This window comes from Oncorhynchus kisutch, linkage group LG3, assembly GCF_002021735.2.
Source record: "Oncorhynchus kisutch isolate 150728-3 linkage group LG3, Okis_V2, whole genome shotgun sequence".
Lineage (NCBI taxonomy): Eukaryota > Metazoa > Chordata > Actinopteri > Salmoniformes > Salmonidae > Oncorhynchus > Oncorhynchus kisutch.
The window spans coordinates 4,960,400-4,982,840 of record NC_034176.2 but is presented as its reverse complement, the minus strand read 5'-3'; the positions used below and the strand labels follow the sequence as shown (position 1 = coordinate 4,982,840).

The following is a 22,441-nucleotide window of genomic DNA, read 5'->3' as shown; positions in this document are numbered from 1 at the left end:
GGGGGGGGGTTAGGGTTGTATGTGATACAGTAGGGGGGGTTAGGGTTGTATGTGATACAGTAGGGGGGGGGGGTTAGGGTTGTATGTGATACAGTAGGGGGGGGGGTTAGGGTTGTATGTGATACAGTAGGGGGGGGGGTTAGGGTTGTATGTGATACAGTAGGGGGGGTTAGGGTTGTATGTGATACAGTAGGGGGGGTTAGGGTTGTATGTGATACAGTAGGGGGGGGGGGGTTAGGGTTGTATGTGATACAGTAGGGGGGGTAGGGTTGTATGTGATACAGTAGGGGGGGTAGGGTTTATGTGATACAGTAGGGGGGGGGGGGTTAGGGTTGTATGTGATACAGTAGGGGGGGGTAGGGTTGTATGTGATACAGTAGGGGGGGGGGGGGGTAGGGTTGTATGTGATACAGTCGGGGGGGGGGGGGGGGGGGGTTGTATGTCCTACAGTGGGGGGGGGGGGGGTTGTTTGTCCTACAGTGGGGGGGGGGGTGTATGTCCTACAGTGGGGGGGGGGGGGGGGGGGGGGGTTGTATGTCCTACAGTAGGGGGGGGGGTTGTATGTCCTACAGTAGGGGGGGGGGTTGTATGTCCTACAGTGGGGGGGGGGGGTGTATGTCCTACAGTGGGGGGGTTGTATGTCCTACAGTGGGGGGGGGAGAGGAGAAGGAGAGGGTAAAGAGAGGAGAAGGAGAGGAGGAGAGGAGGATAGGGGAAGGAGAGGAGAAAGAGGAGAAGAAGAGGGGAAGGAGAGGAGGAGAGGGGAAGGAGAGAGGAACGAGAGGAAAAGGAGAGGAGAAGGAGAGAGGAAAGAACGGAGAAGGAGAGGAGGAGAGGAGAAGGAGAGGAGGAGAGGAGAAGGAGAGGAGGAGCAGGAGAGTGGAAAGAAGAGAAGGAGAGGGGAAAGAGGAGAAGGAGAGAGGAAAGAACGGAGAAGGAGAGGAGGAGAGGAGAAGGAGAGGAGGAGAGGAGAAGGAGAGGAGGAGCAGGAGAGTGGAAAGAAGAGAAGGAGAGGGGAAAGAGGAGAAGGAGAGATGAAAGAGAGGAGAAGGAGAGATGAAAGAGAGGAGAAGGAGAGGCGAAGGAGAGAAGAAGGAGAGAGGAAAGAGGAGAAGGAGAGATGAATGAGAGGAGGAAGGAGAGGGCAAGGAGAGAAGAAGGAGAGGAGAGGGGAAGGAGAGGGGAAAGAGGAGAAGGAGAGGAGAAGGAGAGAGGAAAGAGAGATGAAGGAGAGAGGAAAGAGAGGAGGGGGGAGGAGAGGGGAAGGAGGAGAAGGAAAGGGGAAGGAGAGGAGAAGGAGAGAGGAAAGAGAGGAGAAGGAGAGGAGAGGAGGAGGAGAGGGGAAGGAGGAGAAGGAAAGGGGAAGGAGAGGAGAAGGAGAGAGGAAAGAGAGGAGAAGGAGAGGAGAGGAGGAGGAGAGGAAAAGGAGAGAGGAAAGAGAGGAGAAGGAGGAGAAGGAGAGGAGAAGGAAAGGGAAAGGAGAGTGTAAGTCATGGAGAAGGATAGGGAGACGGAGAGGGTAGGGTTCTAAGAGGCATTGTTCTAGTGAGGTGGATAGGGTTCTAAGAGGCATTGTTCTAGTGAGGTGGATAGGGTTCTAAGAAGCAGTGTTCTAGTGAGATGGAAAGGGTTAGGAGAGGGGAAAGAGAGGAGAAAGAGAACAGAGAGATTGAGAGAGAAAGAGAAAGAGGAGACAGACACTGCGAGGGAGCGAATGAGGCAGGGAGAGATGGAGCACTCAGGCTCCTGAGTGCTCTCGTTCCTCTCCAGCTCCTTTAGGCAATAACACAAAGGGTTAAATCAGTTTGGCTCCACTCTGCTTAGGTGTGTGTCTGAGCTCTGCTGTGCTAGAGCTGCTTCATGTTGCTGGCTGCCTGTCTGTGGGTCAAAGTGACGTTAACATGACCTCTGCTGTGCTTGGCCTGCTTTAGGTTGCTGGGTTAGAAGAGGAAGAGACACACTACAGAGAATTCTGGATGAGATTCCAGTGAGATGGATAGGGTTCTAAGAACAGGATTCTAGTGAGGTGGAAATGGGTTCTAAGAAGCAGGATTCTAGTGAGGTGGATAGGGTTCTAAGAAGCAGTGTTCTAGTTAGGGGGATAGGGTTCTAGGAAGCAGGGTTCTAGTGAGGTGGATAGGATTCTAGGGGAAATGTTCTAGTGAGATGGATAGGGTTCTAGGAAGCAGGGATCTAATGAGGAGGATTGGGTTATAAGAAGCAGGGTTCTAGTGAGGTGGATAGGGTTCTAAGAAGCCGGATTCTGGTGAGGTGGAAAGGGTTCTAAGAAGCAGGGTTCTAGTGGGGTGGATATGGTTCTAAGAAGCAGGGTTCTAGTGAGGAGGATTGGGTTATAAGAAGCAGGGTTCTAGTGAGATGGAAAGGGTTCTAAGAAGCAGGGTTCTAGTGAGGAGGATTGGGTTTAAAGAAGCAGGGTTCGAATGAGGTGGATAGGGTTCTAAGAAGCAGGGTTCTAGTGAGGAGGATTGGGTTATGAGAATCAGAGTTCTAGTGAGGAGGATTGGGTTATAAGAAGCAGGATTCTAGTTAGGGGGATAGGGCTCTAGGAAGCAGGGTTCTAGTGAGGGGTATAGGGCTCTAAGAAGCAGGGTTCTAGTTAGGGGGATAGGGCTCTAGGAAGCAGGGTTCTAGTGAGGGGTATAGGGTTCTAAGAAGCAGGGTTCTAGTGAGGGGTGTAGGGTGCAGTCTCAAGGTTCAACGAAGGGTAGTACCAGGTTCTAAGAAGCATAACTTCTTAGTTATAATATAATATATAGGATAATTCACTCAGAACGGTTCTATGAAGGATCTAAAGGGTTTTAGAGCAGAGAAAGGTTCTAGTGAGTATCAAGGAAGATTAGAGCAGAGAAGGGTTCTAGTGAGGATCAAGGAAGACTAGAGCAGAAGGGTTCTAGTGAGGATCAAGGAAGACTAGAGCAGAGAAGGGTTCTAGTGAGGATCAAGGAAGACTAGAGCAGAGAAGGGTTCTAGTGAGGATCAAGGAAGACTAGAGCAGAGAAGGGTTCTAGCCTTGTTGAGGAGTAGCTTCTCGTGGTCCTACAGGGGTGTATGAAGGGTTCAGTTCAGGAGAAAGGGCCCATGCAGACTTCATCATGCAGATACAGACATACAGGCAGGCAGGCAGGCAACAAGTAGCAGTAAAGTGTAAAGCTGTGAGCCTTTCAGTGTATTCAACAGTGCGCATGTTTACTGAACCGAAATATAAACGCAACATGTAAAGTGATGATCCCATGTTTCATGAGCTGAAATAAAAGATCCCAGAAATGTTCTCAAATTTTGTGCACAAATTTGTTTACATCCCTGTTAGTGAGCAATTCTACCCTACCACGATAATCCATCCACCTGACAGGTGTGTGAAATCAAGAAGATGATTAAACAGCCTGATCATTACACAGGTGCACCTCGTGCTGGGGACAATAAAAGGCCACTCTAAAATGTGCATTTTTGTCACACAACACAATGCCACAGATGTCTCAAGTTGAGGGAGCGTGCAAATTGGCATTCTGACTTCAGGAATGTCCACCAGAGCTGTTGCCAGAGAATTTCATGTTCATTTCTCTAACATAAGCCGGCTCCAAAATCTTTTTTGAGAATTTGGCAGTACATCCAACCGGCCTCACAACCGCAGACCACATGTTACCACGCCAGCCCAGGACCTCCACATCCGGCTTCTTCACCTGCGGGATCTTCTGAGACCAGACACCCAGACAGTTGATGACCAAAGAATGTCTGCACAAACTGTCAGAAACCCGCCTCAGGGAAGCTCATCTGCGTCCTCACTGTCTTCACCAGGGTCATGACCTGACTGCAGTTCAGCGTCGTAACCGACTTCAGTGGGGAAATGCTCACTGGCCTCGCTGGAGAAGTGTGCTCTTCACGGATTAATCCCGTTTTCAGCTGTACCGGGCAGATGGCAGACGTGGCGTCATGTGGACGAGCATGGTGGTGGTGGGGTTATGGTATGGGGAAAGTATAAGTTACAGACAACGAACACAGTTGCATTTTATCGATGGCAATTTGAATGCACCGTGACGAGATCCTGAGGCCCATTGTTGTGCCATTTATCCACCACCATCACCTCATGTTTCAGCATGATATTGCACGGCCCCATGTCGCAAGGATCTGTACACAATTCCTGGAAGCTGAAAATGTCCCAGTTCTTCCATGGCCTGTATACTCACCAGACATGGCACCCATTGAGCATGTTTGGGATACTCTGGATCGACGTGTACAACAGCGTGTTCCAGTTCCCGCCAATATCCAGCAACTTCACACAGCCATTGAAGAGGAGTGGGACAACATTCCACAGGCCACAATCAACAGCCTGATCAACTCTATGCGAAGGAGATGTGTCACGCTGCATGAGACAAATGGTGATCACACCAGATACAGACTTAAAAAAAAATAATCTGCGCCCCTACTTAAAAAAAAAGGTATCTGTGACCAACAGATGCATATCTGTATTCTCAGTCATAGATCTATAGATTAGGATCTAATGAATCTATTTCAATTGACTGATTTCATATATGAGCTGTAACTCAGTAAAATCTTGTTGCATTTATATTTTTGTTCAATGAATCAGTCTATGAGTGAGTATATGAATCAGTCTATGAGTGAGTATATGAATCAGTCTATGAGTGAGTATATGAATCAGTCTATGAGTGAGTATATGAATCAGTCTATGAGTGAGTATATGAATCAGTCTATGAGTGAGTATATGAATCAGTCTATGAGTGAGTATATGAATCAGTCTATGAGTGAGTATATGAATCAGTCTATGAGTGAGTATATGAATCAGTCTATGAGTGAGTATATGAATCAGTCTATGAGTGAGTATATGAATCAGTCTATGAGTGAGTATATGAATCAGTCTATGAGTGAGTATATGAATCAGTCTATGAGTGAGTATATGAATCAGTCTATGAGTGACTATATGAATCAGTCTATGAGTGAGTATATGAATCAGTCTATGAGTGAGTATATGAATCAGTCTATGAGTGAGTATATGAATCAGTCTATGAGTGAGTATATGAATCAGTCTATGAGTGAGTATATGAATCAGTCTATGAGTGAGTATATGAATCAGTCTATGAGTGAGTATATGTATCATGATCAGTGGTATGAGTGACTATATGAATCAGTCTATGAGTGAGTATATGAATCAGTCTATGAGTGAGATATGAATCAGTCTATGACGTGAGTATATGAATCAGTGCTATGAGGGACTATATGAATTCAGTCTATGAGTGAGTATATGCATCAGTCTATGAGTGAGTATATGAATCAGTCTATGAGTGCGTATTGAATCAGTCTATGAGTGAGTATATGAATCAGTCTATGACGTGAGTATATGAATCAGTCTATGAGTGAGTATATGAATCAGTCTATGAGTGAGTATATGAATCAGTCTATGAGGAGTATATGAATCAGTCTATGAGTGAGTATATGAATCAGTCTATGAGTGAGTATATTGAATCAGTCTATGAGTGAGTATATGAATCAGTCTATGAGTGAGTATATGAATCAGTCTATGAGTGAGTATATGAATCAGTCTATGAGTGAGTATATGAATCAGTCTATGAGTGAGTATATGAATCAGTCTATGAGTGAGTTATGAGTGACTATATGAATCAGTCTATGAGTGAGTATATGAATCAGTCTATGAGTGAGTATATGAATCAGTCTATGAGTGAGTATATGAATCAGTCTATGAGTGAGTATATGAATCAGTCTATGAGTGAGTATATGAATCAGTCTATGAGTGAGTATATGAATCAGTCTATGAGTGAGTATATGAATCAGTCTATGAGTGAGTATATGAATCAGTCTATGAGTGAGTATATGAATCAGTCTATGAGTGAGTATATGAATCAGTCTATGAGTGAGTATATGAATCAGTCTATGAGTGAGTATATGAATCAGTCTATGAGTGAGTATATGAATCAGTCTATGAGTGAGTATATGAATCAGTCTATGAGTGAGTATATTGAATCAGTCTATGAGTGAGTATATGAATCAGTCTATGAGTGACTATATGAATCAGTCTATGAGTGAGTAATATGATCAGTCTATGAGTGAGTATATGAATCAGTCTATGAGTGAGTATATGAATCAGTCTATGAGGGAGTAATGAATCAGTCTATGAGTGAGTATATGAATCAGTCTATGAGTGAGTATATGAATCAGTCTATGAGTGAGTATATGAATCGTCTATGAGTGAGTATATGAATCAGTCTATGAGTGAGTATATGCATCAGTCTATGAGTGAGTATATGAATCAGTCTATGGAGATTATTGAATCAGTCTATGGAGTGAGTATATGAATCAGTCTATGAGTGAGTATATGAATCAGTCTATGAGTGCGTATATGAATCAGTCTATGAGTGAGTATATGAATCAGTCTATGAGTGAGTATATGAATCAGTCTATGAGTGAGTATATGAATCAGTCTATGAGTGAGTATATGAATCAGTCTATGAGTGAGTATATGAATCAGTCTATGAGTGAGTATATGAATCAGTCTAGAGTGAGTATATGAATCAGTCTATGAGTGAGTATATGAATCAGTCTATGAGTGAGTATATGAATCAGTCTATGAGTGAGTATATGAATCAGTCTATGAGTGAGTATATGAATCAGTCTATGAGTGAGTATATGAATCAGTCTATGAGTGAGTATATGAATCAGTCTATGAGTGAGTATATGAATCAGTCTATGAGTGAGTATATGAATCAGTCTATGAGTGAGTATATGAATCAGTCTATGAGTGAGTATATGAATCAGTCTATGAGTGAGTATATGAATCAGTCTATGAGTGAGCTATATGAATCAGTCTATGAGTGAGTATATGAATCAGTCTATGAGTGAGTATATGAACAGTCTATGAGTGAGTATATGAATCAGTCTATGAGTGAGTATATGAATCAAGTCTATGAGTGAGTATATGAATCAGTCTATGAGTGAGTATATGAATCAGTCTATGAGTGAGTATATGAATCAGTCTATGAGTGAGTATATGAATCAGTCTATGAGTGAGTATATGAATCAGTCTATGAGTGAGTATATGAATCAAGTCTATGAGTGAGTATATGAATCAAGTCTATGAGTGAGTATATGAATCAGTGGTATGAGTGACTATATGACTCAGTCTATGAGTGAGTCTATGAATCAGTCTATGAGTGAGTATATGAATCAGTCTATGAGTGAGTATATGAATCAGTCTATGAGTGAGTATATGAATCAGTCTATGAGTGAATATATGAATCAGTGTATGAGTGAGTATATGAATCAGTCTATGAGTGAGTATATGAATCAGTCTATGAGTGAGTATATGAATCAGTCTATGAGTGAGTATATGAATCAGTCTATGAGTGACTATATGAATCAGTCTATGAGTGAGTATATGAATCAGTCTATGAGGAGTATATGAATCAGTCTATGAGTGAGTATATGAATCAGTCTATGAGTGAGTATATTGAATCAGTCTAGGAGTGAGTATATGAATCAGTCTATGAGTGAGAATATGAATCAGTCTAGGAGTGAGTATATGAATCAGTCTATGAGTGACTATATGAATCTGTGTATGAGTGAGAATATGTATCAGTCTATGAGTGAGAATATGAATCAGTCTAGGAGTGAGTACATGATTCAGTGTATAAGTGAGTGTATTTGACAACTCATCTGTGATTTTTCTGTGATGTAATTAGTAGTTGTGTTATGTTGAACTGTATTCAAATGCATGTCATCCTTCCACCCACCCAGCCACCCACCCAGCCAGCCAGCCACATCCAACTCCCCCCCCCCCCGCCCCATCCAACTCCCCACCCCACCCCATCCAACTCCCCCCCCCCCACCCCATCCAACTCCCCACCCCACCCCATCCAACCCCCCCCCCGCCCGTCCCTTCTCTCACCTGGAAGGTGTGATGGGGGTGAGGTCCTTCCCCATGGTCTGGATCACCCGGCGCCCCCACACCCAGAGGCCGCAGCAGATGCCAACGCCCCCGTAGAACAGCAACCAGATCGGGGTGGCGGCGTCCTGCATCACCCCGCCTTGTTCATAGATCATCCACAGCGCCACCAACGGGCCGATGGCGTTACTGCCGGGGGGGTAGAGGATATAGAATGACAGATTTATGAATAACTCATTAGAATGTAGTTTTGTGGATAACATGATATGGCAGTTGTGTTATGATGAATGGTAGATACCACAGTGGGAAAGGGAAGTATGTGTCAGGTAGTTTCCTTTCTGTTTGAGAGGGAAGTCTGTGTCAGGTAGTTTCCTTTCTGTTTGAGAGGGAAGTCTGTGTCAGGTAGTTTCCTTTCTGTTTGAGAGGGAAGTCTGTGTCAGGTAGTTTCCTTTCTGTTTGAGAGGGAAGTCTGTGTCAGGTAGCTTCCCTTTCTGTTTGAGAGGGGAAGTCTGTGTCAGGTAGTTTCCTTTCTGTTTGAGAGGGAAGTCTGTGTCAGGTAGTTTCCTTTCTGTTTGAGAGGGAAGTCTGTGTCAGGTAGCTTCCCTTTCTGTTTGAGACGGAAGTCGTGTCAGGTAGTTTCCTTTCTGTTTGAGAGGGAAGTCTGTGTCAGGTAGTTTCCTTTCTGTTTGAGAGGGAAGTCTGTGTCAGGTAGTTTCCTTTCTGTTTGAGAGGGAAGTCTGTGTCAGGTAGTTTCCTTTCTGTTTGACACTAGTTTATTGGATTATATGGCAAATGAGGGTGAATGTTAGCAAAGGTTATAGTTGTGTGAACACATTGAATAGTAATTGTGTTGTGTTGACTGGTAGTCAGCTGTAGGGTTGGAAAATTCTGGAAACTCTGAAAATTCTGTAGAAAAAAAAACAGATTTCTGGAACACCTGGGAACTTTCGGGAAAGTTTGAGGAATTTAGCAATCCTAGTCACCTGACGTCATTGCCTCCGTGAGCAAAAGATCCGAAGCATGCAGTGAGGATCTGCAGGAAGTGGAAGAGCAGGTAAACGGTTGGTTTGTCCTTGTCCCCTTCATCCTCTTCTGCGGAGTCGTCCAGCGGGACAGGAGCACCCGGCGCCCCTGCCTCCTCGCCCCCCAGGTCAGATGCCAGCTTCATCTCCACGCCACCCTCCTCCGCCTCGATCTCGGCCTCCGCCACGGCGTTACAGTACGACGAGTAACTATCATAGCGAACTCTCTTCTTGGTAAAGGACACGCTCCCCGACCTCTCCCCTTCCCCCACCAGCTTCTCACTGTCCTCTCGGGCCTCTCGGGCCTCGCGGGACTCGGAACGGAGCAGCGGCTGGACCGGCATGCCACAGATGGCGGCCGTGTAGCAGGTGTAACTGTTGTTGCGACGCAGCAGGCGGTAGTTGTTGTCTGGCGTGGGGGCGGAGTTGTCATCCTCCAGTCGTCCCAGGTGGATCTTGTGGAGCAGGTCTTTGTAGAGACCAGAATCCTTGTGAACCGTGTGGTACACCTGGCCGTCGCTGCGGATGTGTTCCCCTCCGAAGGTGAAGCTGCCGTTGGACAGTGGGGACTTGGACATGGACAGGGTACCGTTGGTCATGGAGTGGGTTCGTCCTGAGGAGAGGAGGAGGGGGGTGAGCAATACAACACTTATATTATATATTACATAGAAATACTATACTAATACTACAATATTATAATATTAACTGAGTGTACAAAAACATTATGAATACCTGCTCTTTCCATGACAGACTGACCAGGTGAAAGCTATGATCCCTTATTGATTATAGAGTGTAGATTTAAGTTACCCCCACACGTTCCCCACAGCAGCAGACACCAGTTCAACTTATGTGTATATACACTGAGAATACAAAACACTAAGAACACCTGCTCTCTCCATGACATAGACTGACCAGGAGGATCCAGGTGATATGATCCCTTATTGATGTTAAATCCACTTCAATAAGTGTAGATGAAGGAGAGGAGATTGACAATTGAGACATGGATTGTGTACGTGTGCCATTCAGAGAGAGTGTGAATGGGCAAAATATGTAAGTGCCTTTGAACGGGGGATGGTAGTAGGTGCCAGGCACACCGGATTGTGTAAAGAACTGCAACGCTGCTGGGTTTTTCACACCCAACAGTTTCCCGTGTGTATCAAGAATGGTCCACAAACCCAAAGGACATCCACACAACTTGAAGCATTGGAGTCAACATGGGCCAGCATCCCTGTGGAACGCTTTCGACACCTTGTAGAGTCCATGGCCCGATGAATTGAGGCAGTTCTGAGGGGAAAAGGGAGGGGTGCAACTCAATATTAGGAAGGTGTTCCTAATGTTTGGTATACTCAGTGTATATGCATGGCGTGGGTCTGCCCTGGAGAGGGGGAGAGCTATACAGAACTAAGGATATAACAAATACTATACTATAAGAAATACTATAATATACTAAATACAATACTACACTATAAAATATAGGTTTAGTAAAGGTGGTTTTACAGTGAACTACATGCGTGATGAGCAGTGTTGTCTACGACCTTAAGGCTTCCCAGGCTGTAGCTCAGCAAGCCAACCCCATACAGAAAAATTATTTATGGCCACATACGGTACCAGTCAAAAGTTTGGACACACCTACTCATTACATTTTTTTTCTTTTAATTTTGTACCATTTTCTACATTGTAGAATAATAGTGACGACATCAAAACTATGAAATAACACATATGGAATCATGTAGCAACCCAAAAAAGTGTTCCACAAATCAACATATACATTTTAGATTCTTCAAAGTAGCCACCCTTTGCCTTGATGATAGCTTTGCACACTCTTGGCATTCTCTCAACCAGCTTCATGAGGTAGTCAGTCACCTGGAATGTATTTCAATTAAAAGGTGTGTACGTTTTTTGGGGGGGGATAAAAAAAAGCACATTTTTGTTTATGAATTTTTACAAGAGGTGCACGGTGTTTCCTACATTCAAGTTATGTTCTTGCTACTGTCAACGAAAAAGTTGTGTGAGGGGGGGCCTCCCGGGTGGCGCAGTGGTTAAGGGCGCTGTACTGCAGCGCCAGCTGTGCCACCAGAGACTCTGGGTTCGTGCCCAGGCTCTGTCGTAACCGGCAGCGACCGGGAGGTCCGTGGGCCGATGCACAATTGGCACCAGCGACTCCTGTGGCGGGCCGGGCGCAGTGCGCGCTAACCAAGGTTGCCAGGTGCACGGTGTTTCCACCGACACATTGGTGCGGCTGGCTTCCGGGTTGGATGGCGCTGTGCGGCTTGGTTGGGTTGTGTATCGGAGGACGCATGACTTTCAACCTTCGTCTCTCCCGAGCCCGTACGGGAGTTGTAGCGATGAGACAAGATAGTAGCTACTAAAACAATTGGACACCACGAAATTGGGGAGAAAAAGGGGTAAAATTAAAATAATTTTTTTTAAAAGGTTGTGTGTGGTGGAATGTAAATAACACAACTAATGGATATCTGTTATTTTTATTTCATTGATTTGCCCCAATCGGAACAGTTAAACAATCAAGTTAAGTTAACAATATACCCAGTCATTCTTTCCAGTTCTCTGCTGCCAATGACTGGAACGAATTGCAAAAATCACTGAAGCTGGAGACTTACATCTCCCCTTAGTAACCTGTGATGGAGACTTACATCTCCCCTTGGTAACCTGTGATGGAGACTTACATCTCCCCTTGGTAACCTGTGATGGAGACTTACATCTCCCCTTGGTAACCTGTGATGGAGACTTACATCTCCCCTTGGTAACCTGTGATGGAGACTTACATCTCCCCCTGGTAACCTGTGATGGAGACTTACATCTCCCCCTGGTAACCTGTGATGGAGACTTACATCTCCCCTTGGTAACCTGTGATGGAGACTTACATCTCCCCTTGGTAACCTGTGATGGAGACTTACATCTCCCCTTGGTAACCTGTGATGGAGACTTACATCTCCCCTTGGTAACCTGTGATGGAGACTTACATCTCCCCTTGGTAACCTGTGATGGAGACTTACATCTCCCCTTGGTAACCTGTGAAGGAGACTTACATCTCCCCTTGGTAACCTGTGAAGGAGACTTACATCTCCCCTTGGTAACCTGTGATGGAGACTTACATCTCCCCTTGGTAACCTGTGATGGAGACTTACATCTCCCCTGGGTAACCTGTGAAGGAGACTTACATCTCCCCTGGGTAACCTGTGAAGGAGACTTACATCTCCCCTTGGTAACCTGTGAAGGAGACTTACATCTCCCCTTGGTAACCTGTGATGGAGACTTACATCTCCCCTTGGTAACCTGTGATGGAGACTTACATCTCCCCTTGGTAACCTGTGATGGAGACTTACATCTCCCCTTGGTAACCTGTGATGGAGACTTACATCTCCCCTTGGTAACCTGTGATGGAGACTTACATCTCCCCTTGGTAACCTGTGATGGAGACTTACATCTCCCCTTGGTAACCTGTGATGGAGACTTACATCTCCCCTTGGTAACCTGTGATGGAGACTTACATCTCCCCTTGGTAACCTGTGATGGAGACTTACATCTCCCCTTGGTAACCTGTGATGGAGACTTACATCTCCCCTTGGTAACCTGTGATGGAGACTTACATCTCCCCTTGGTAACCTGTGATGGAGACTTACATCTCCCCTTGGTAACCTGTGATGGAGACTTACATCTCCCCTTGGTAACCTGTGATGGAGACTTACATCTCCCCTTGGTAACCTGTGATGGAGACTTACATCTCCCCTTGGTAACCTGTGATGGAGACTTACATCTCCCCTTGGTAACCTGTGATGGAGACTTACATCTCCCCTTGGTAACCTGTGATGGAGACTTACATCTCCCCTTGGTAACCTGTGATGGAGACTTACATCTCCCCTTGGTAACCTGTGATGGAGACTTACATCTCCCCTTGGTAACCTGTGATGGAGACTTACATCTCCCCTTGGTAACCTGTGATGGAGACTTACATCTCCCCTTGGTAACCTGTGATGGAGACTTACATCTCCCCTTGGTAACCTGTGATGGAGACTTACATCTCCCCTTGGTAACCTGTGATGGAGACTTACATCTCCCCTTGGTAACCTGTGATGGAGACTTACATCTCCCCTTGGTAACCTGTGATGGAGACTTACCTCTCCCCTTGGTAACCTGTGATGGAGACTTACCTCTCCCCTTGGTAACCTGTGATGGAGACTTACATCTCCCCTGGGTAACCTGTGATGGAGACTTACATCTCCCCTTGGTAACCTGTGAAGGAGACTTACATCTCCCCTTGGTAACCAAGGCGCTTTTCCTCCATCATCCCGACGACTTTACTTTGCTTTATATCTGAGAAGGTTTTGCCGGCGACAACGCCTCTACTTTTATTTCCGCCAAACCAACCTAAGTCACGCGGTAAAGTTCTGCCTACGGCTTCGTATGAAATGTAGCCGTAATGTTGAGGTGGAATTGGAACGCAGTACGCTCTTAAAGGTCTTAAACTCTTGATGGTTGCTAGGCAGCGCCCTTTACTTGTATCCTCCTGCCATCACAATAACAACACGGGGATGAGGTAGTTGGATGGGCTATTTACAGATGGGCTGTGTACAGGTGCAGTGAATCGGTAAGCCGATGCTTAAAGTTAGATAGGGAGATGTAAGTCTCCAGCTTCCGTGATTTTTTTGCAATTCGTTCCAGTCATTGGCAGCAGAGAACTGGAAGGAAAAGCGTCCAAAGAAGTTGTAGGTTTTGGGGATGACCAGTGAGATATACCTGCTGGAGCGCGTGCTACAGGTGGGTGTTGCTATGGTGACCAGTGAGCTGAGATAAGGCAGGGCTTTACCTAGCAAAGACTTATAGATGACCTGGAGCCAGTGGGTTTTGCGACAAATATGTGGCGAGGGCCAGCCGACGAGAGCATACAGGTCGCAGTGGTGGGTAGTATAATGATAATGACAAAGCAAAAAACAGTTTAGACATTTTTGCAAATGTTGCAAAAAAATACTTAACTGAAATATATCATTTACATTAGTATTCAGACACTTTACTTCGTACGTTGTTGAAGTAACTTTGGCAGCGATTACAGCCTCGAGTCTTCTTGGGTATGACACTACAAGTGTGACACACCTGTTGTCACGTTCTGACCTTTATTTCCTTTGTTTTGTATTTATTTAGTATGGTCAGGGCGTGAGTTCGGGTGGGCAGTCTATGTTTGTTTTTCTATGTTTGGTTTCTGTTTCGGCCTAGTATGGTTCTCAATCAGAGGCAGGTGTCGTTAGTTGTCTCTGATTGAGAATCATACTTGGGTAGCCTGGGTTTCACTGTTGGTTTCCGTGTCAGTGTTTGTCGTCACACGGTATTGTTTCGGCCTAGTATGGTTCTCAATCAGAGGCAGGTGTCGTTAGTTGTCTCTGATTGAGAATCATACTTGGGTAGCCTGAGTTTCACTGTTGGTTTCCGTGTCAGTGTTTGTCGTTTTTCGGTTTAGTTTCTTCGCGTTTCTTTAGTTCTTTTTGTGTTCAGTGCTTTCTTTGATTAAAGTTATGGACACTTACCACTCTGCATCTTGGTCCGATCCTTACTCCTCTTCAGACGAACTGCCATTACAACTGTATGTGGGGAGTTTCTCCCATTCTTCTCTGTAGATTCTCGAAAACTCTGTCAGGTTGGATGGGGAGCGTAGCAGCACAGCTATTTTCAGGTCTCTCCAGAAATGTTGGCTCGGGTTCAAGTCCGGGTTCTGGCTGGGCCACTCAAGGACATTCAGAGAATTGTCCCGAAGCCACTATTGCGTTGTCTTGGCTGTGTGCTTTGGGTCGTTGTAGTGTTGGAAGGTGAACCTTCGCCCCAGTCTGAGGTCCTGAGCACTCTGGAGAATGTTTTCATCAAGGATCTCTCTGTACTTTGCTCCGTTCATCTTTCCCTTGATCCTGACTAGTCTCCCAGTCCCTGCCGCTGAAAAACATCCCCGCAGCATGATGCTGCCACCACCATGGATCACCATAGGTATGGTGCCAGGTTAACTCCAGACATGACGCTTGGCATTCAGGCCAAAGAGTTTAATCTTTGTTTCATCAGACCAGAGAATCTTGTTTCTCATGGTCTGAGAGTCCTTAGGTGCCTTTTGGCAAACTCCAAGTGGGCTGTCTTGTACACTTTTCCTGAAAAGTTTCTTCCATCTGGCCACTCCACCATAAAGGCCTGATTGATGGAGTGCTGCAGAGATGGTTGTCCTTCTGGAAGGTTCTCCATCAGGTTCTTGATCTTCTCCCTGACCAAGGACCTTCTCCTCCGATTGCTCAGTTTGGCCGGGCAGCCAGCTCTAGGAAGTCTTGATGGTTTCAAACTTCTTCCATTTAAGAATGATGGAGGCCACTGTGTGCTTGGGGACCTTCAATGCCGCAGACATTTTTTGGTACCCTTCCCCAGGTCTGTGCCTCGACACAATCCTGTCTCGAAGCTCTACGGACAATATCTTCGACCTTATTACTTGGTTTTTGCTCTGACATGCACTGTCAACTCTGGGACCTTATATAGAGAGGTGTGTGCCTTTCCAAATCATATCCAATCAATACAATTTACCACGGGTGGACTCCAATCAAGATGTAGAAACATCTCAAGGATGATCAATGGAAACAGGATGCACCTGAGCTCAATATCAAGTCTCATAGAAAAGGGTCTGAATACTGATATAAATAAGGTATTTCCTTTCTTTTTAATTCATTTGCAAAAATGTATAAAAACCTGTTTTAGCTTTGTCGTTATGGGGTATTGTGTGTAGATTGATGAGAAGAAAAGAAAAAATCTATTTAAGGCTGTAACGTAACAAAATGTGGGAAAAAGTCAGGGGTCGGAATACTTTCTGAATGCACTTTAAATGCTCAATGGATTTATTTATTAAAATAGACCAATGACATCTGCACTACTACCACTCATTCCAGAATGCACACGGGAGGTATAAAAGGTGTACACAGGCAAGAGTGTGTTAAAAATGGGCCTGTTTGTAAGGTGGTCATATACAGTGCCTTGCGAAAGTATTCGGCCCCCTTGAACTTTGCGACCTTTTGCCACATAAGAATAATTTTGCACGCCCAATTTTTCAGTTTTTGATTTGTTAAAAAAGTTTGAAATATCCAATAAATGTCGTTCCACTTCATGATTGTGTCCCACTTGTTGTTGATTCTTCACAAAAAAAATACAGTTTTATATCTTTATGTTTGAAGCCTGAAATGTGGCAAAAGGTCGCAAAGTTCAAGGGGGCCGAATACTTTCGCAAGGCACTGTAAATATCGGACAATTTGAAAGCATGGATTGTCCTAAAGGTTACAGTCATTCTTACCCTAAAAATTCTTACCCTAAAAATTCTTACCTTAACATTCTTACCCTAACATTCTTACCCAAACATTCTTACCCATTCTTACCCTAACATTCTTACCCATTCTTACCCAAACATTCTTACCCTAACATTCTTACCCATTCTTACCCTAACATTCTTACCCATTCTTACCCAAACATTCTTACCCTAACATTCTTACCCATTCTTACCCAAACATTCTTACCCATTCTTACCCAAACATTCTTACCCCAACATTCTTACCCATTCTTACCCTAACATTCTTACCCATTCTTACCCAAACATTCTTACCCATTCTTACCCAAACATTCTTACCCATTCTTACCCAAACATTCTTACCCCAACATTCTTACCCATTCTTACCCTAACATTCTTACCCATTCTTACCCAAACATTCTTACCCCAACATTCTTACCCATTCTTACCCTAACATTCTTACCCATTCTTACCCAAACATTCTTACCCTAACATTCTTACCCTAACATTCTTACCCTAACATTCTTACCCATTCTTACCCAAACATTCTTACCCATTCTTACCCAAACATTCTTACCCATTCTTACCCATTCTTACCCTAACATTCTTACTTTAACATTCTTACCCTAACATTCCTACCCAAACATTCTTACCCATTCTTACCCTAACATTCTTACTTTAACATTCTTACCCTAACATTCCTACCCAAACATTCTTACCCTAACATTCCTACCCAAACATTCTTACCCTAACATTCTTACTTTAACATTCTTACCCTAACATTCCTACCCAAACATTCTTACCCTAACATTCCTACCCTAACATTCTACCCTAACATTCCTACCCAAACATTCTTACCCTAACATTCTTACCCTAACATTCTTACCCTAACATTCCTACCCAAACATTCTTACCCTAACATTCTTACCCTAACATTCTTACCCTAACATTCCTACCCAAACATTCTTACCCTAACATTCTTACCCTAACATTCTTACCCTAACATTCTTACCCTAACATTCCTACCCAAACATTCTTACCCCAACATTCTTACCCATTCTTACCCTAACATTCTTACCCATTCTTACCCAAACATTCTTACCCATTCTTACCCAAACATTCTTACCCATTCTTACCCAAACATTCTTACCCCAACATTCTTACCCATTCTTACCCTAACATTCTTACCCATTCTTACCCAAACATTCTTACCCCAACATTCTTACCCATTCTTACCCTAACATTCTTACCCATTCTTACCCAAACATTCTTACCCTAACATTCTTACCCTAACATTCTTACCCTAACATTCTTACCCATTCTTACCCAAACATTCTTACCCATTCTTACCCAAACATTCTTACCCATTCTTACCCATTCTTACCCTAACATTCTTACTTTAACATTCTTACCCAAACATTCCTACCCTAACATTCCTACCCAAACATTCTTACCCTAACATTCTTACCTTAACATTCCTACCCTAACATTCCTACCCAAACATTCTTACTTTAACATTCTTACCCTAACATTCCTACCCAAACATTCTTACTTTAACATTCTTACCCTAACATTCCTACCCAAACATTCTTACCCTAACATTCTTACTTTAACATTCTTACCCTAACATTCCTACCCAAACATTCTTACCCTAACATTCTTACTTTAACATTCTTACCCTAACATTCCTACCCAAACATTCTTACCCTAACATTCTTACTTTAACATTCTTACCCTAACATTCTTACTTTAACATTCTTACCCTAACATTCCTACCCAAACATTCTTACCCTAACATTCTTACTTTAACATTCTTACCCTAACATTCTTACCCTAACATTCTTACCCTAACATTCTTACCCTAACATTCTTACCCTAACATTCCTACCCTAACATTCCTACCCAAACATTCTTACCCTTACATTCTTACCCTAACATTCTTACCCATTCGTACCCTAAAAATTCTTACCCTAAAAATTCTTACCCATTCTTACCCTAACATTCTTACCCATTCTTACCCTAAAAATTCTTACCCATTCTTACCCTAACATTCCTACCCAAACATTCTTACCCTAACATTCCTACCCAAACATTCTTACCCTAACATTCTTACTTTAACATTCTTACCCTAACATTCCTACCCAAACATTCTTACCCTAACATTCCTACCCTAACATTCTTACCCTAACATTCTTACCCTAACATTCTTACCCTAACATTCCTACCCAAACATTCTTACCCTAACATTCTTACCCTAACATTCTTACCCTAACATTCCTACCCAAACATTCTTACCCTAACATTCTTACCCTAACATTCTTACCCTAACATTCCTACCCAAACATTCTTACCCTAACATTCTTACCCTAACATTCTTACCCTAACATTCCTACCCAAACATTCTTACCCTAACATTCTTACCCTAACATTCTTACCCTAACATTCCTACCCAAACATTCTTACCCAAACATTCCTACCCAAACATTCCTACCCAAACATTCCTACCCTAACATTCCTACCCAAACATTCTTACCCTAACATTCTTACCTTAACATTCCTACCCTAACATTCCTACCCAAACATTCTTACTTTAACATTCTTACCCTAACATTCCTACCCAAACATTCTTACTTTAACATTCTTACCCTAACATTCCTACCCAAACATTCTTACCCTAACATTCTTACTTTAACATTCTTACCCTAACATTCCTACCCAAACATTCTTACCCTAACATTCTTACTTTAACATTCTTACCCTAACATTCCTACCCAAACATTCTTACCCTAACATTCTTACTTTAACATTCTTACCCTAACATTCTTACTTTAACATTCTTACCCTAACATTCCTACCCAAACATTCTTACCCTAACATTCTTACCCTAACATTCTTACCCTAACATTCTTACCCTAACATTCTTACCCTAACATTCCTACCCTAACATTCCTACCCAAACATTCTTACCCTTACATTCTTACCCTAACATTCTTACCCATTCGTACCCTAAAAATTCTTACCCTAAAAATTCTTACCCATTCTTACCCTAACATTCTTACCCATTCTTACCCTAAAAATTCTTACCCATTCTTACCCTAACATTCTTACCCATTCGTACCCTAAAAATGCACTGGTGCTACAATTTAAGAAGTGTGCAACTAGGGTTTCATGAATATGGTATCCAACACAAGATTGACAGAACTTCAATGAAGACCACGTTCATTTCTGTATTGTAATTATATTTACAGAATACATTATTCCATATGATTATGTAACACCTGCAGGCCTTATAGGGTTACCTAAAATGGCAGTTCCTGTTTACTGAGGGGTGAACACTTCAACCATAGGAAGGCATGTTCGTGACAAGCTACTACCTCTTGAGTTGGATCATGAGTTCTGAGCATTACAATAGACCAGACAACACATGATCAAAAATATATATCATTTTATTACAAATTTCTCTTTTAAGTTACAAGATTAAAACCACAGGCACTTTTTCAGTTTGTTAGCCAGTACTAACAGTCATGAATGAATAATCCCCGGATGGTCGTCTCTAGACAGACGGGTTGCTTCCCACCTACCGGAGTTCCGGGTTTACACGTAGGGAGGAGTTGGGACGTCCGCTTGTTGCCCTAGCAACAAACACAAATCAGTGAATTCTATTAACCTGAAGCGCGGTGCACCAGGTCTACAGCCTGTGACGTGACGTGGGCAAAATTGGTGAGGGAGGAACAACCCTTCTCAAATAGAACAGTAATGTGGCCATGTTGTCAACAAGGAGCACGATGTGTAATCCAGACACGAGATGTCGTATGTTAACACTACTTTTCATTGGGGGAGGTAGAAAGCAATCACTTTTTTCACCTATTCATTACTACACATGATTAGTCTAGTCTAGGCTACATCACTTTTTTTGTTTTGAGCTGACTTTGCCGTGTGCTTTGAATTGGGCATCTGGCTCACGCCCGGGAGGCAGTTCCTTTTTCATCCGGTTCCAACTCCAATATTCGATTTCCCCTTCAATTTGCTGCCTGCATTTTAAACACCACCCACCCAAACGTGTGATTGGTTGGGAGAGTTGTCAGTCTGAAGAGGAATATTCTTTCCTCCCTTTTTCAAAGTGTCCAATAGAGTCTTGTTATTCATCCCAGACCTAGTCACTGCTGTGACTTTGGTCTGTGTGTCTGAGACTACCTGGATGGTGGCTTGTGCCCTACTCAATAAATACTTTAAATAGCTGGGAGTACAAAGCAATAAGATATGTTACATCTCATATACCTTACCGAAGCCACCAGCACACCGAGCATGGGGGGGGGGGCGCAAGAACTACAAAAACAACGATAGCAACGACAACAACGATAGCAACGATAGCAAAAATAGCAGCGACAGCAACGATAGCAACGACAACAACGATAGCAACGACAACAACGATAGCAGCGATAGCAACGACAACAACGACAGCAACGATAGCAACGACAGCAACAACTACAACGACAGCAACGATAGCAACGACAACGATAGCAGCGACAGCAACGATAGCAGCGATAGCAACGACAACAACGATAGCAACGACAACAACGATAGCAACGACAACAACGATAGCAGCGATAGCAACGACAACAACGACAGCAACGATAGCAACGATAGCAACGATAGCAACGACAGCAACAACAACAACGACAGCAACGATAGCAATGACAACAACGATAGCAGCGATAGCAACGATAGCAACGATAACAACGACAGCAACGATAACCGACAACCCTGAATGCAATGCAAACTTAGGACGGACGCGACTACGAGCTATCTCCAACCAGAGCTCCACAGCTCTGACGTTTGCAGTTTGGAACCGACGCTCGTTTCTTGGAGCCAAGCGCCACGGACAGCCTCCTGTTCCCTGCACTGCCCTAACAAAGGTGCATGACCCCCCAAAACCCAGGGTGGACTGCAGGTTATACAGAGGTAGAGGGAGTGAACTGAGAATGAGAGAGAAACAGTAGTTTAACTAAGATGCTCATATCATGGTAGGACGGACGGTGGTTGAAATGTTCAGACAACGAAACACTGTTGGTTGGAGTGGAATCTCAGTAACTGGGAGTCGAGTCCTGCAGGACAGCTATAGTAGGAAGGAAGGTTTGTGGTTTCTAGAAGGGACATAGAAGCACATAATTTAGGATAGACATCGTTATGATAAAACAGTGCTGTATGTTGGGGGCGTGTCAGAACTGAGCTAAACTGTATAATAGCCCCCCCCCCAAGATGAGGATGAAGATCCTAACTTAGACTGTATATAATAGCCCCCCCCCCCCCTAGACTGTATTACAGATTCTGGATGGACAGGGAAACATGGCTTGCCTTAAAAAGTCTTGTCCATAGTTGCCATTTTAATAAACTCATATTTTCACCTTAAAATGTCAGATATGTCGGTGCCGCAACAGCCTTTCCTGTCCATGGGATTTTATTTTATTTAACCTTTATTTAATTTAGGCAAGTCAGTTAAAAACAGATTCTTATTTTACAATGAAGGCCGGGATTAGATGTACCCTAAACTAATAAACTATAAAAAGAGATATATATTTAAAAAATAACTGGTTTAAACTTCTAACCAGGCAACATCCCCCTTACAGTCTCTGGTACTGTTCCCTGTAGGATTGGAATCATTCACTGTATTAAGTCATCTGACCATGATGAACATTTAACTTAGAATGTAATATCAGCTCCTTCAGAAGAATGTGAAGCCCGTAGTAGATATGAGGTGGATGGAAGCAAGAGGAGATTGCAAACTGTAACCCACCTGGAAGCAAAGCCGGGCCCGGGCTGAAGCTCTTGATTCGTCTGGTTCGACCAAGAGGTGATGCGGTGCGGTCCAGCCGAGGCCACTATTAAGGAGATAGGAGACCACGTGACACCTAGGGTGTAGGGGAGATGAATGGGAAGGAAAGGAGATAGGAGACCACGTGACACCTAGGGTGTAGGGGAGATGAATGGGAAGGAAAGGAGATAGGAGACCACGTGACACCTAGGGTGTAGGGGAGATGAATGGGAAGGAAAGGAGATAGGAGACCACGTGACACCTAGGGTGTAGGGGAGATGAATGGGAAGGAAAGGAGATAGGAGACCACGTGACACCTAGGGTGTAGGGGAGATGAATGGGAAGGAAAGGAGATAGGAGACCAC

At 43.8% G+C, this 22,441-nt stretch overlaps 1 protein-coding gene across 5 annotated transcripts in view; it reads right to left on the bottom strand.

Annotated features, from left to right (window-relative positions):
* LOC109882301 (sodium-dependent phosphate transporter 2-like) overlaps window positions 1-22,441 on the bottom strand; it is a 149,037-nt gene that overhangs the window by 9,203 nt on the left and 117,393 nt on the right. For all 5 annotated transcript variants that reach the window (XR_004207761.1, XM_031816691.1, XM_031816686.1 and 2 more), the window contains 2 exons: window positions 8,914-9,565; window positions 7,934-8,119 (listed from right to left, as the gene is read on the bottom strand). Coding sequence is in view for 4 of the 5 variants with exons in the window: in XM_031816691.1 (XP_031672551.1) it covers window positions 7,934-8,119; window positions 8,914-9,565 (838 nt within the window). In the remaining variant the exon portion in view is untranslated. The remainder of the gene's footprint in view (window positions 1-7,933; window positions 8,120-8,913; window positions 9,566-22,441) is intronic.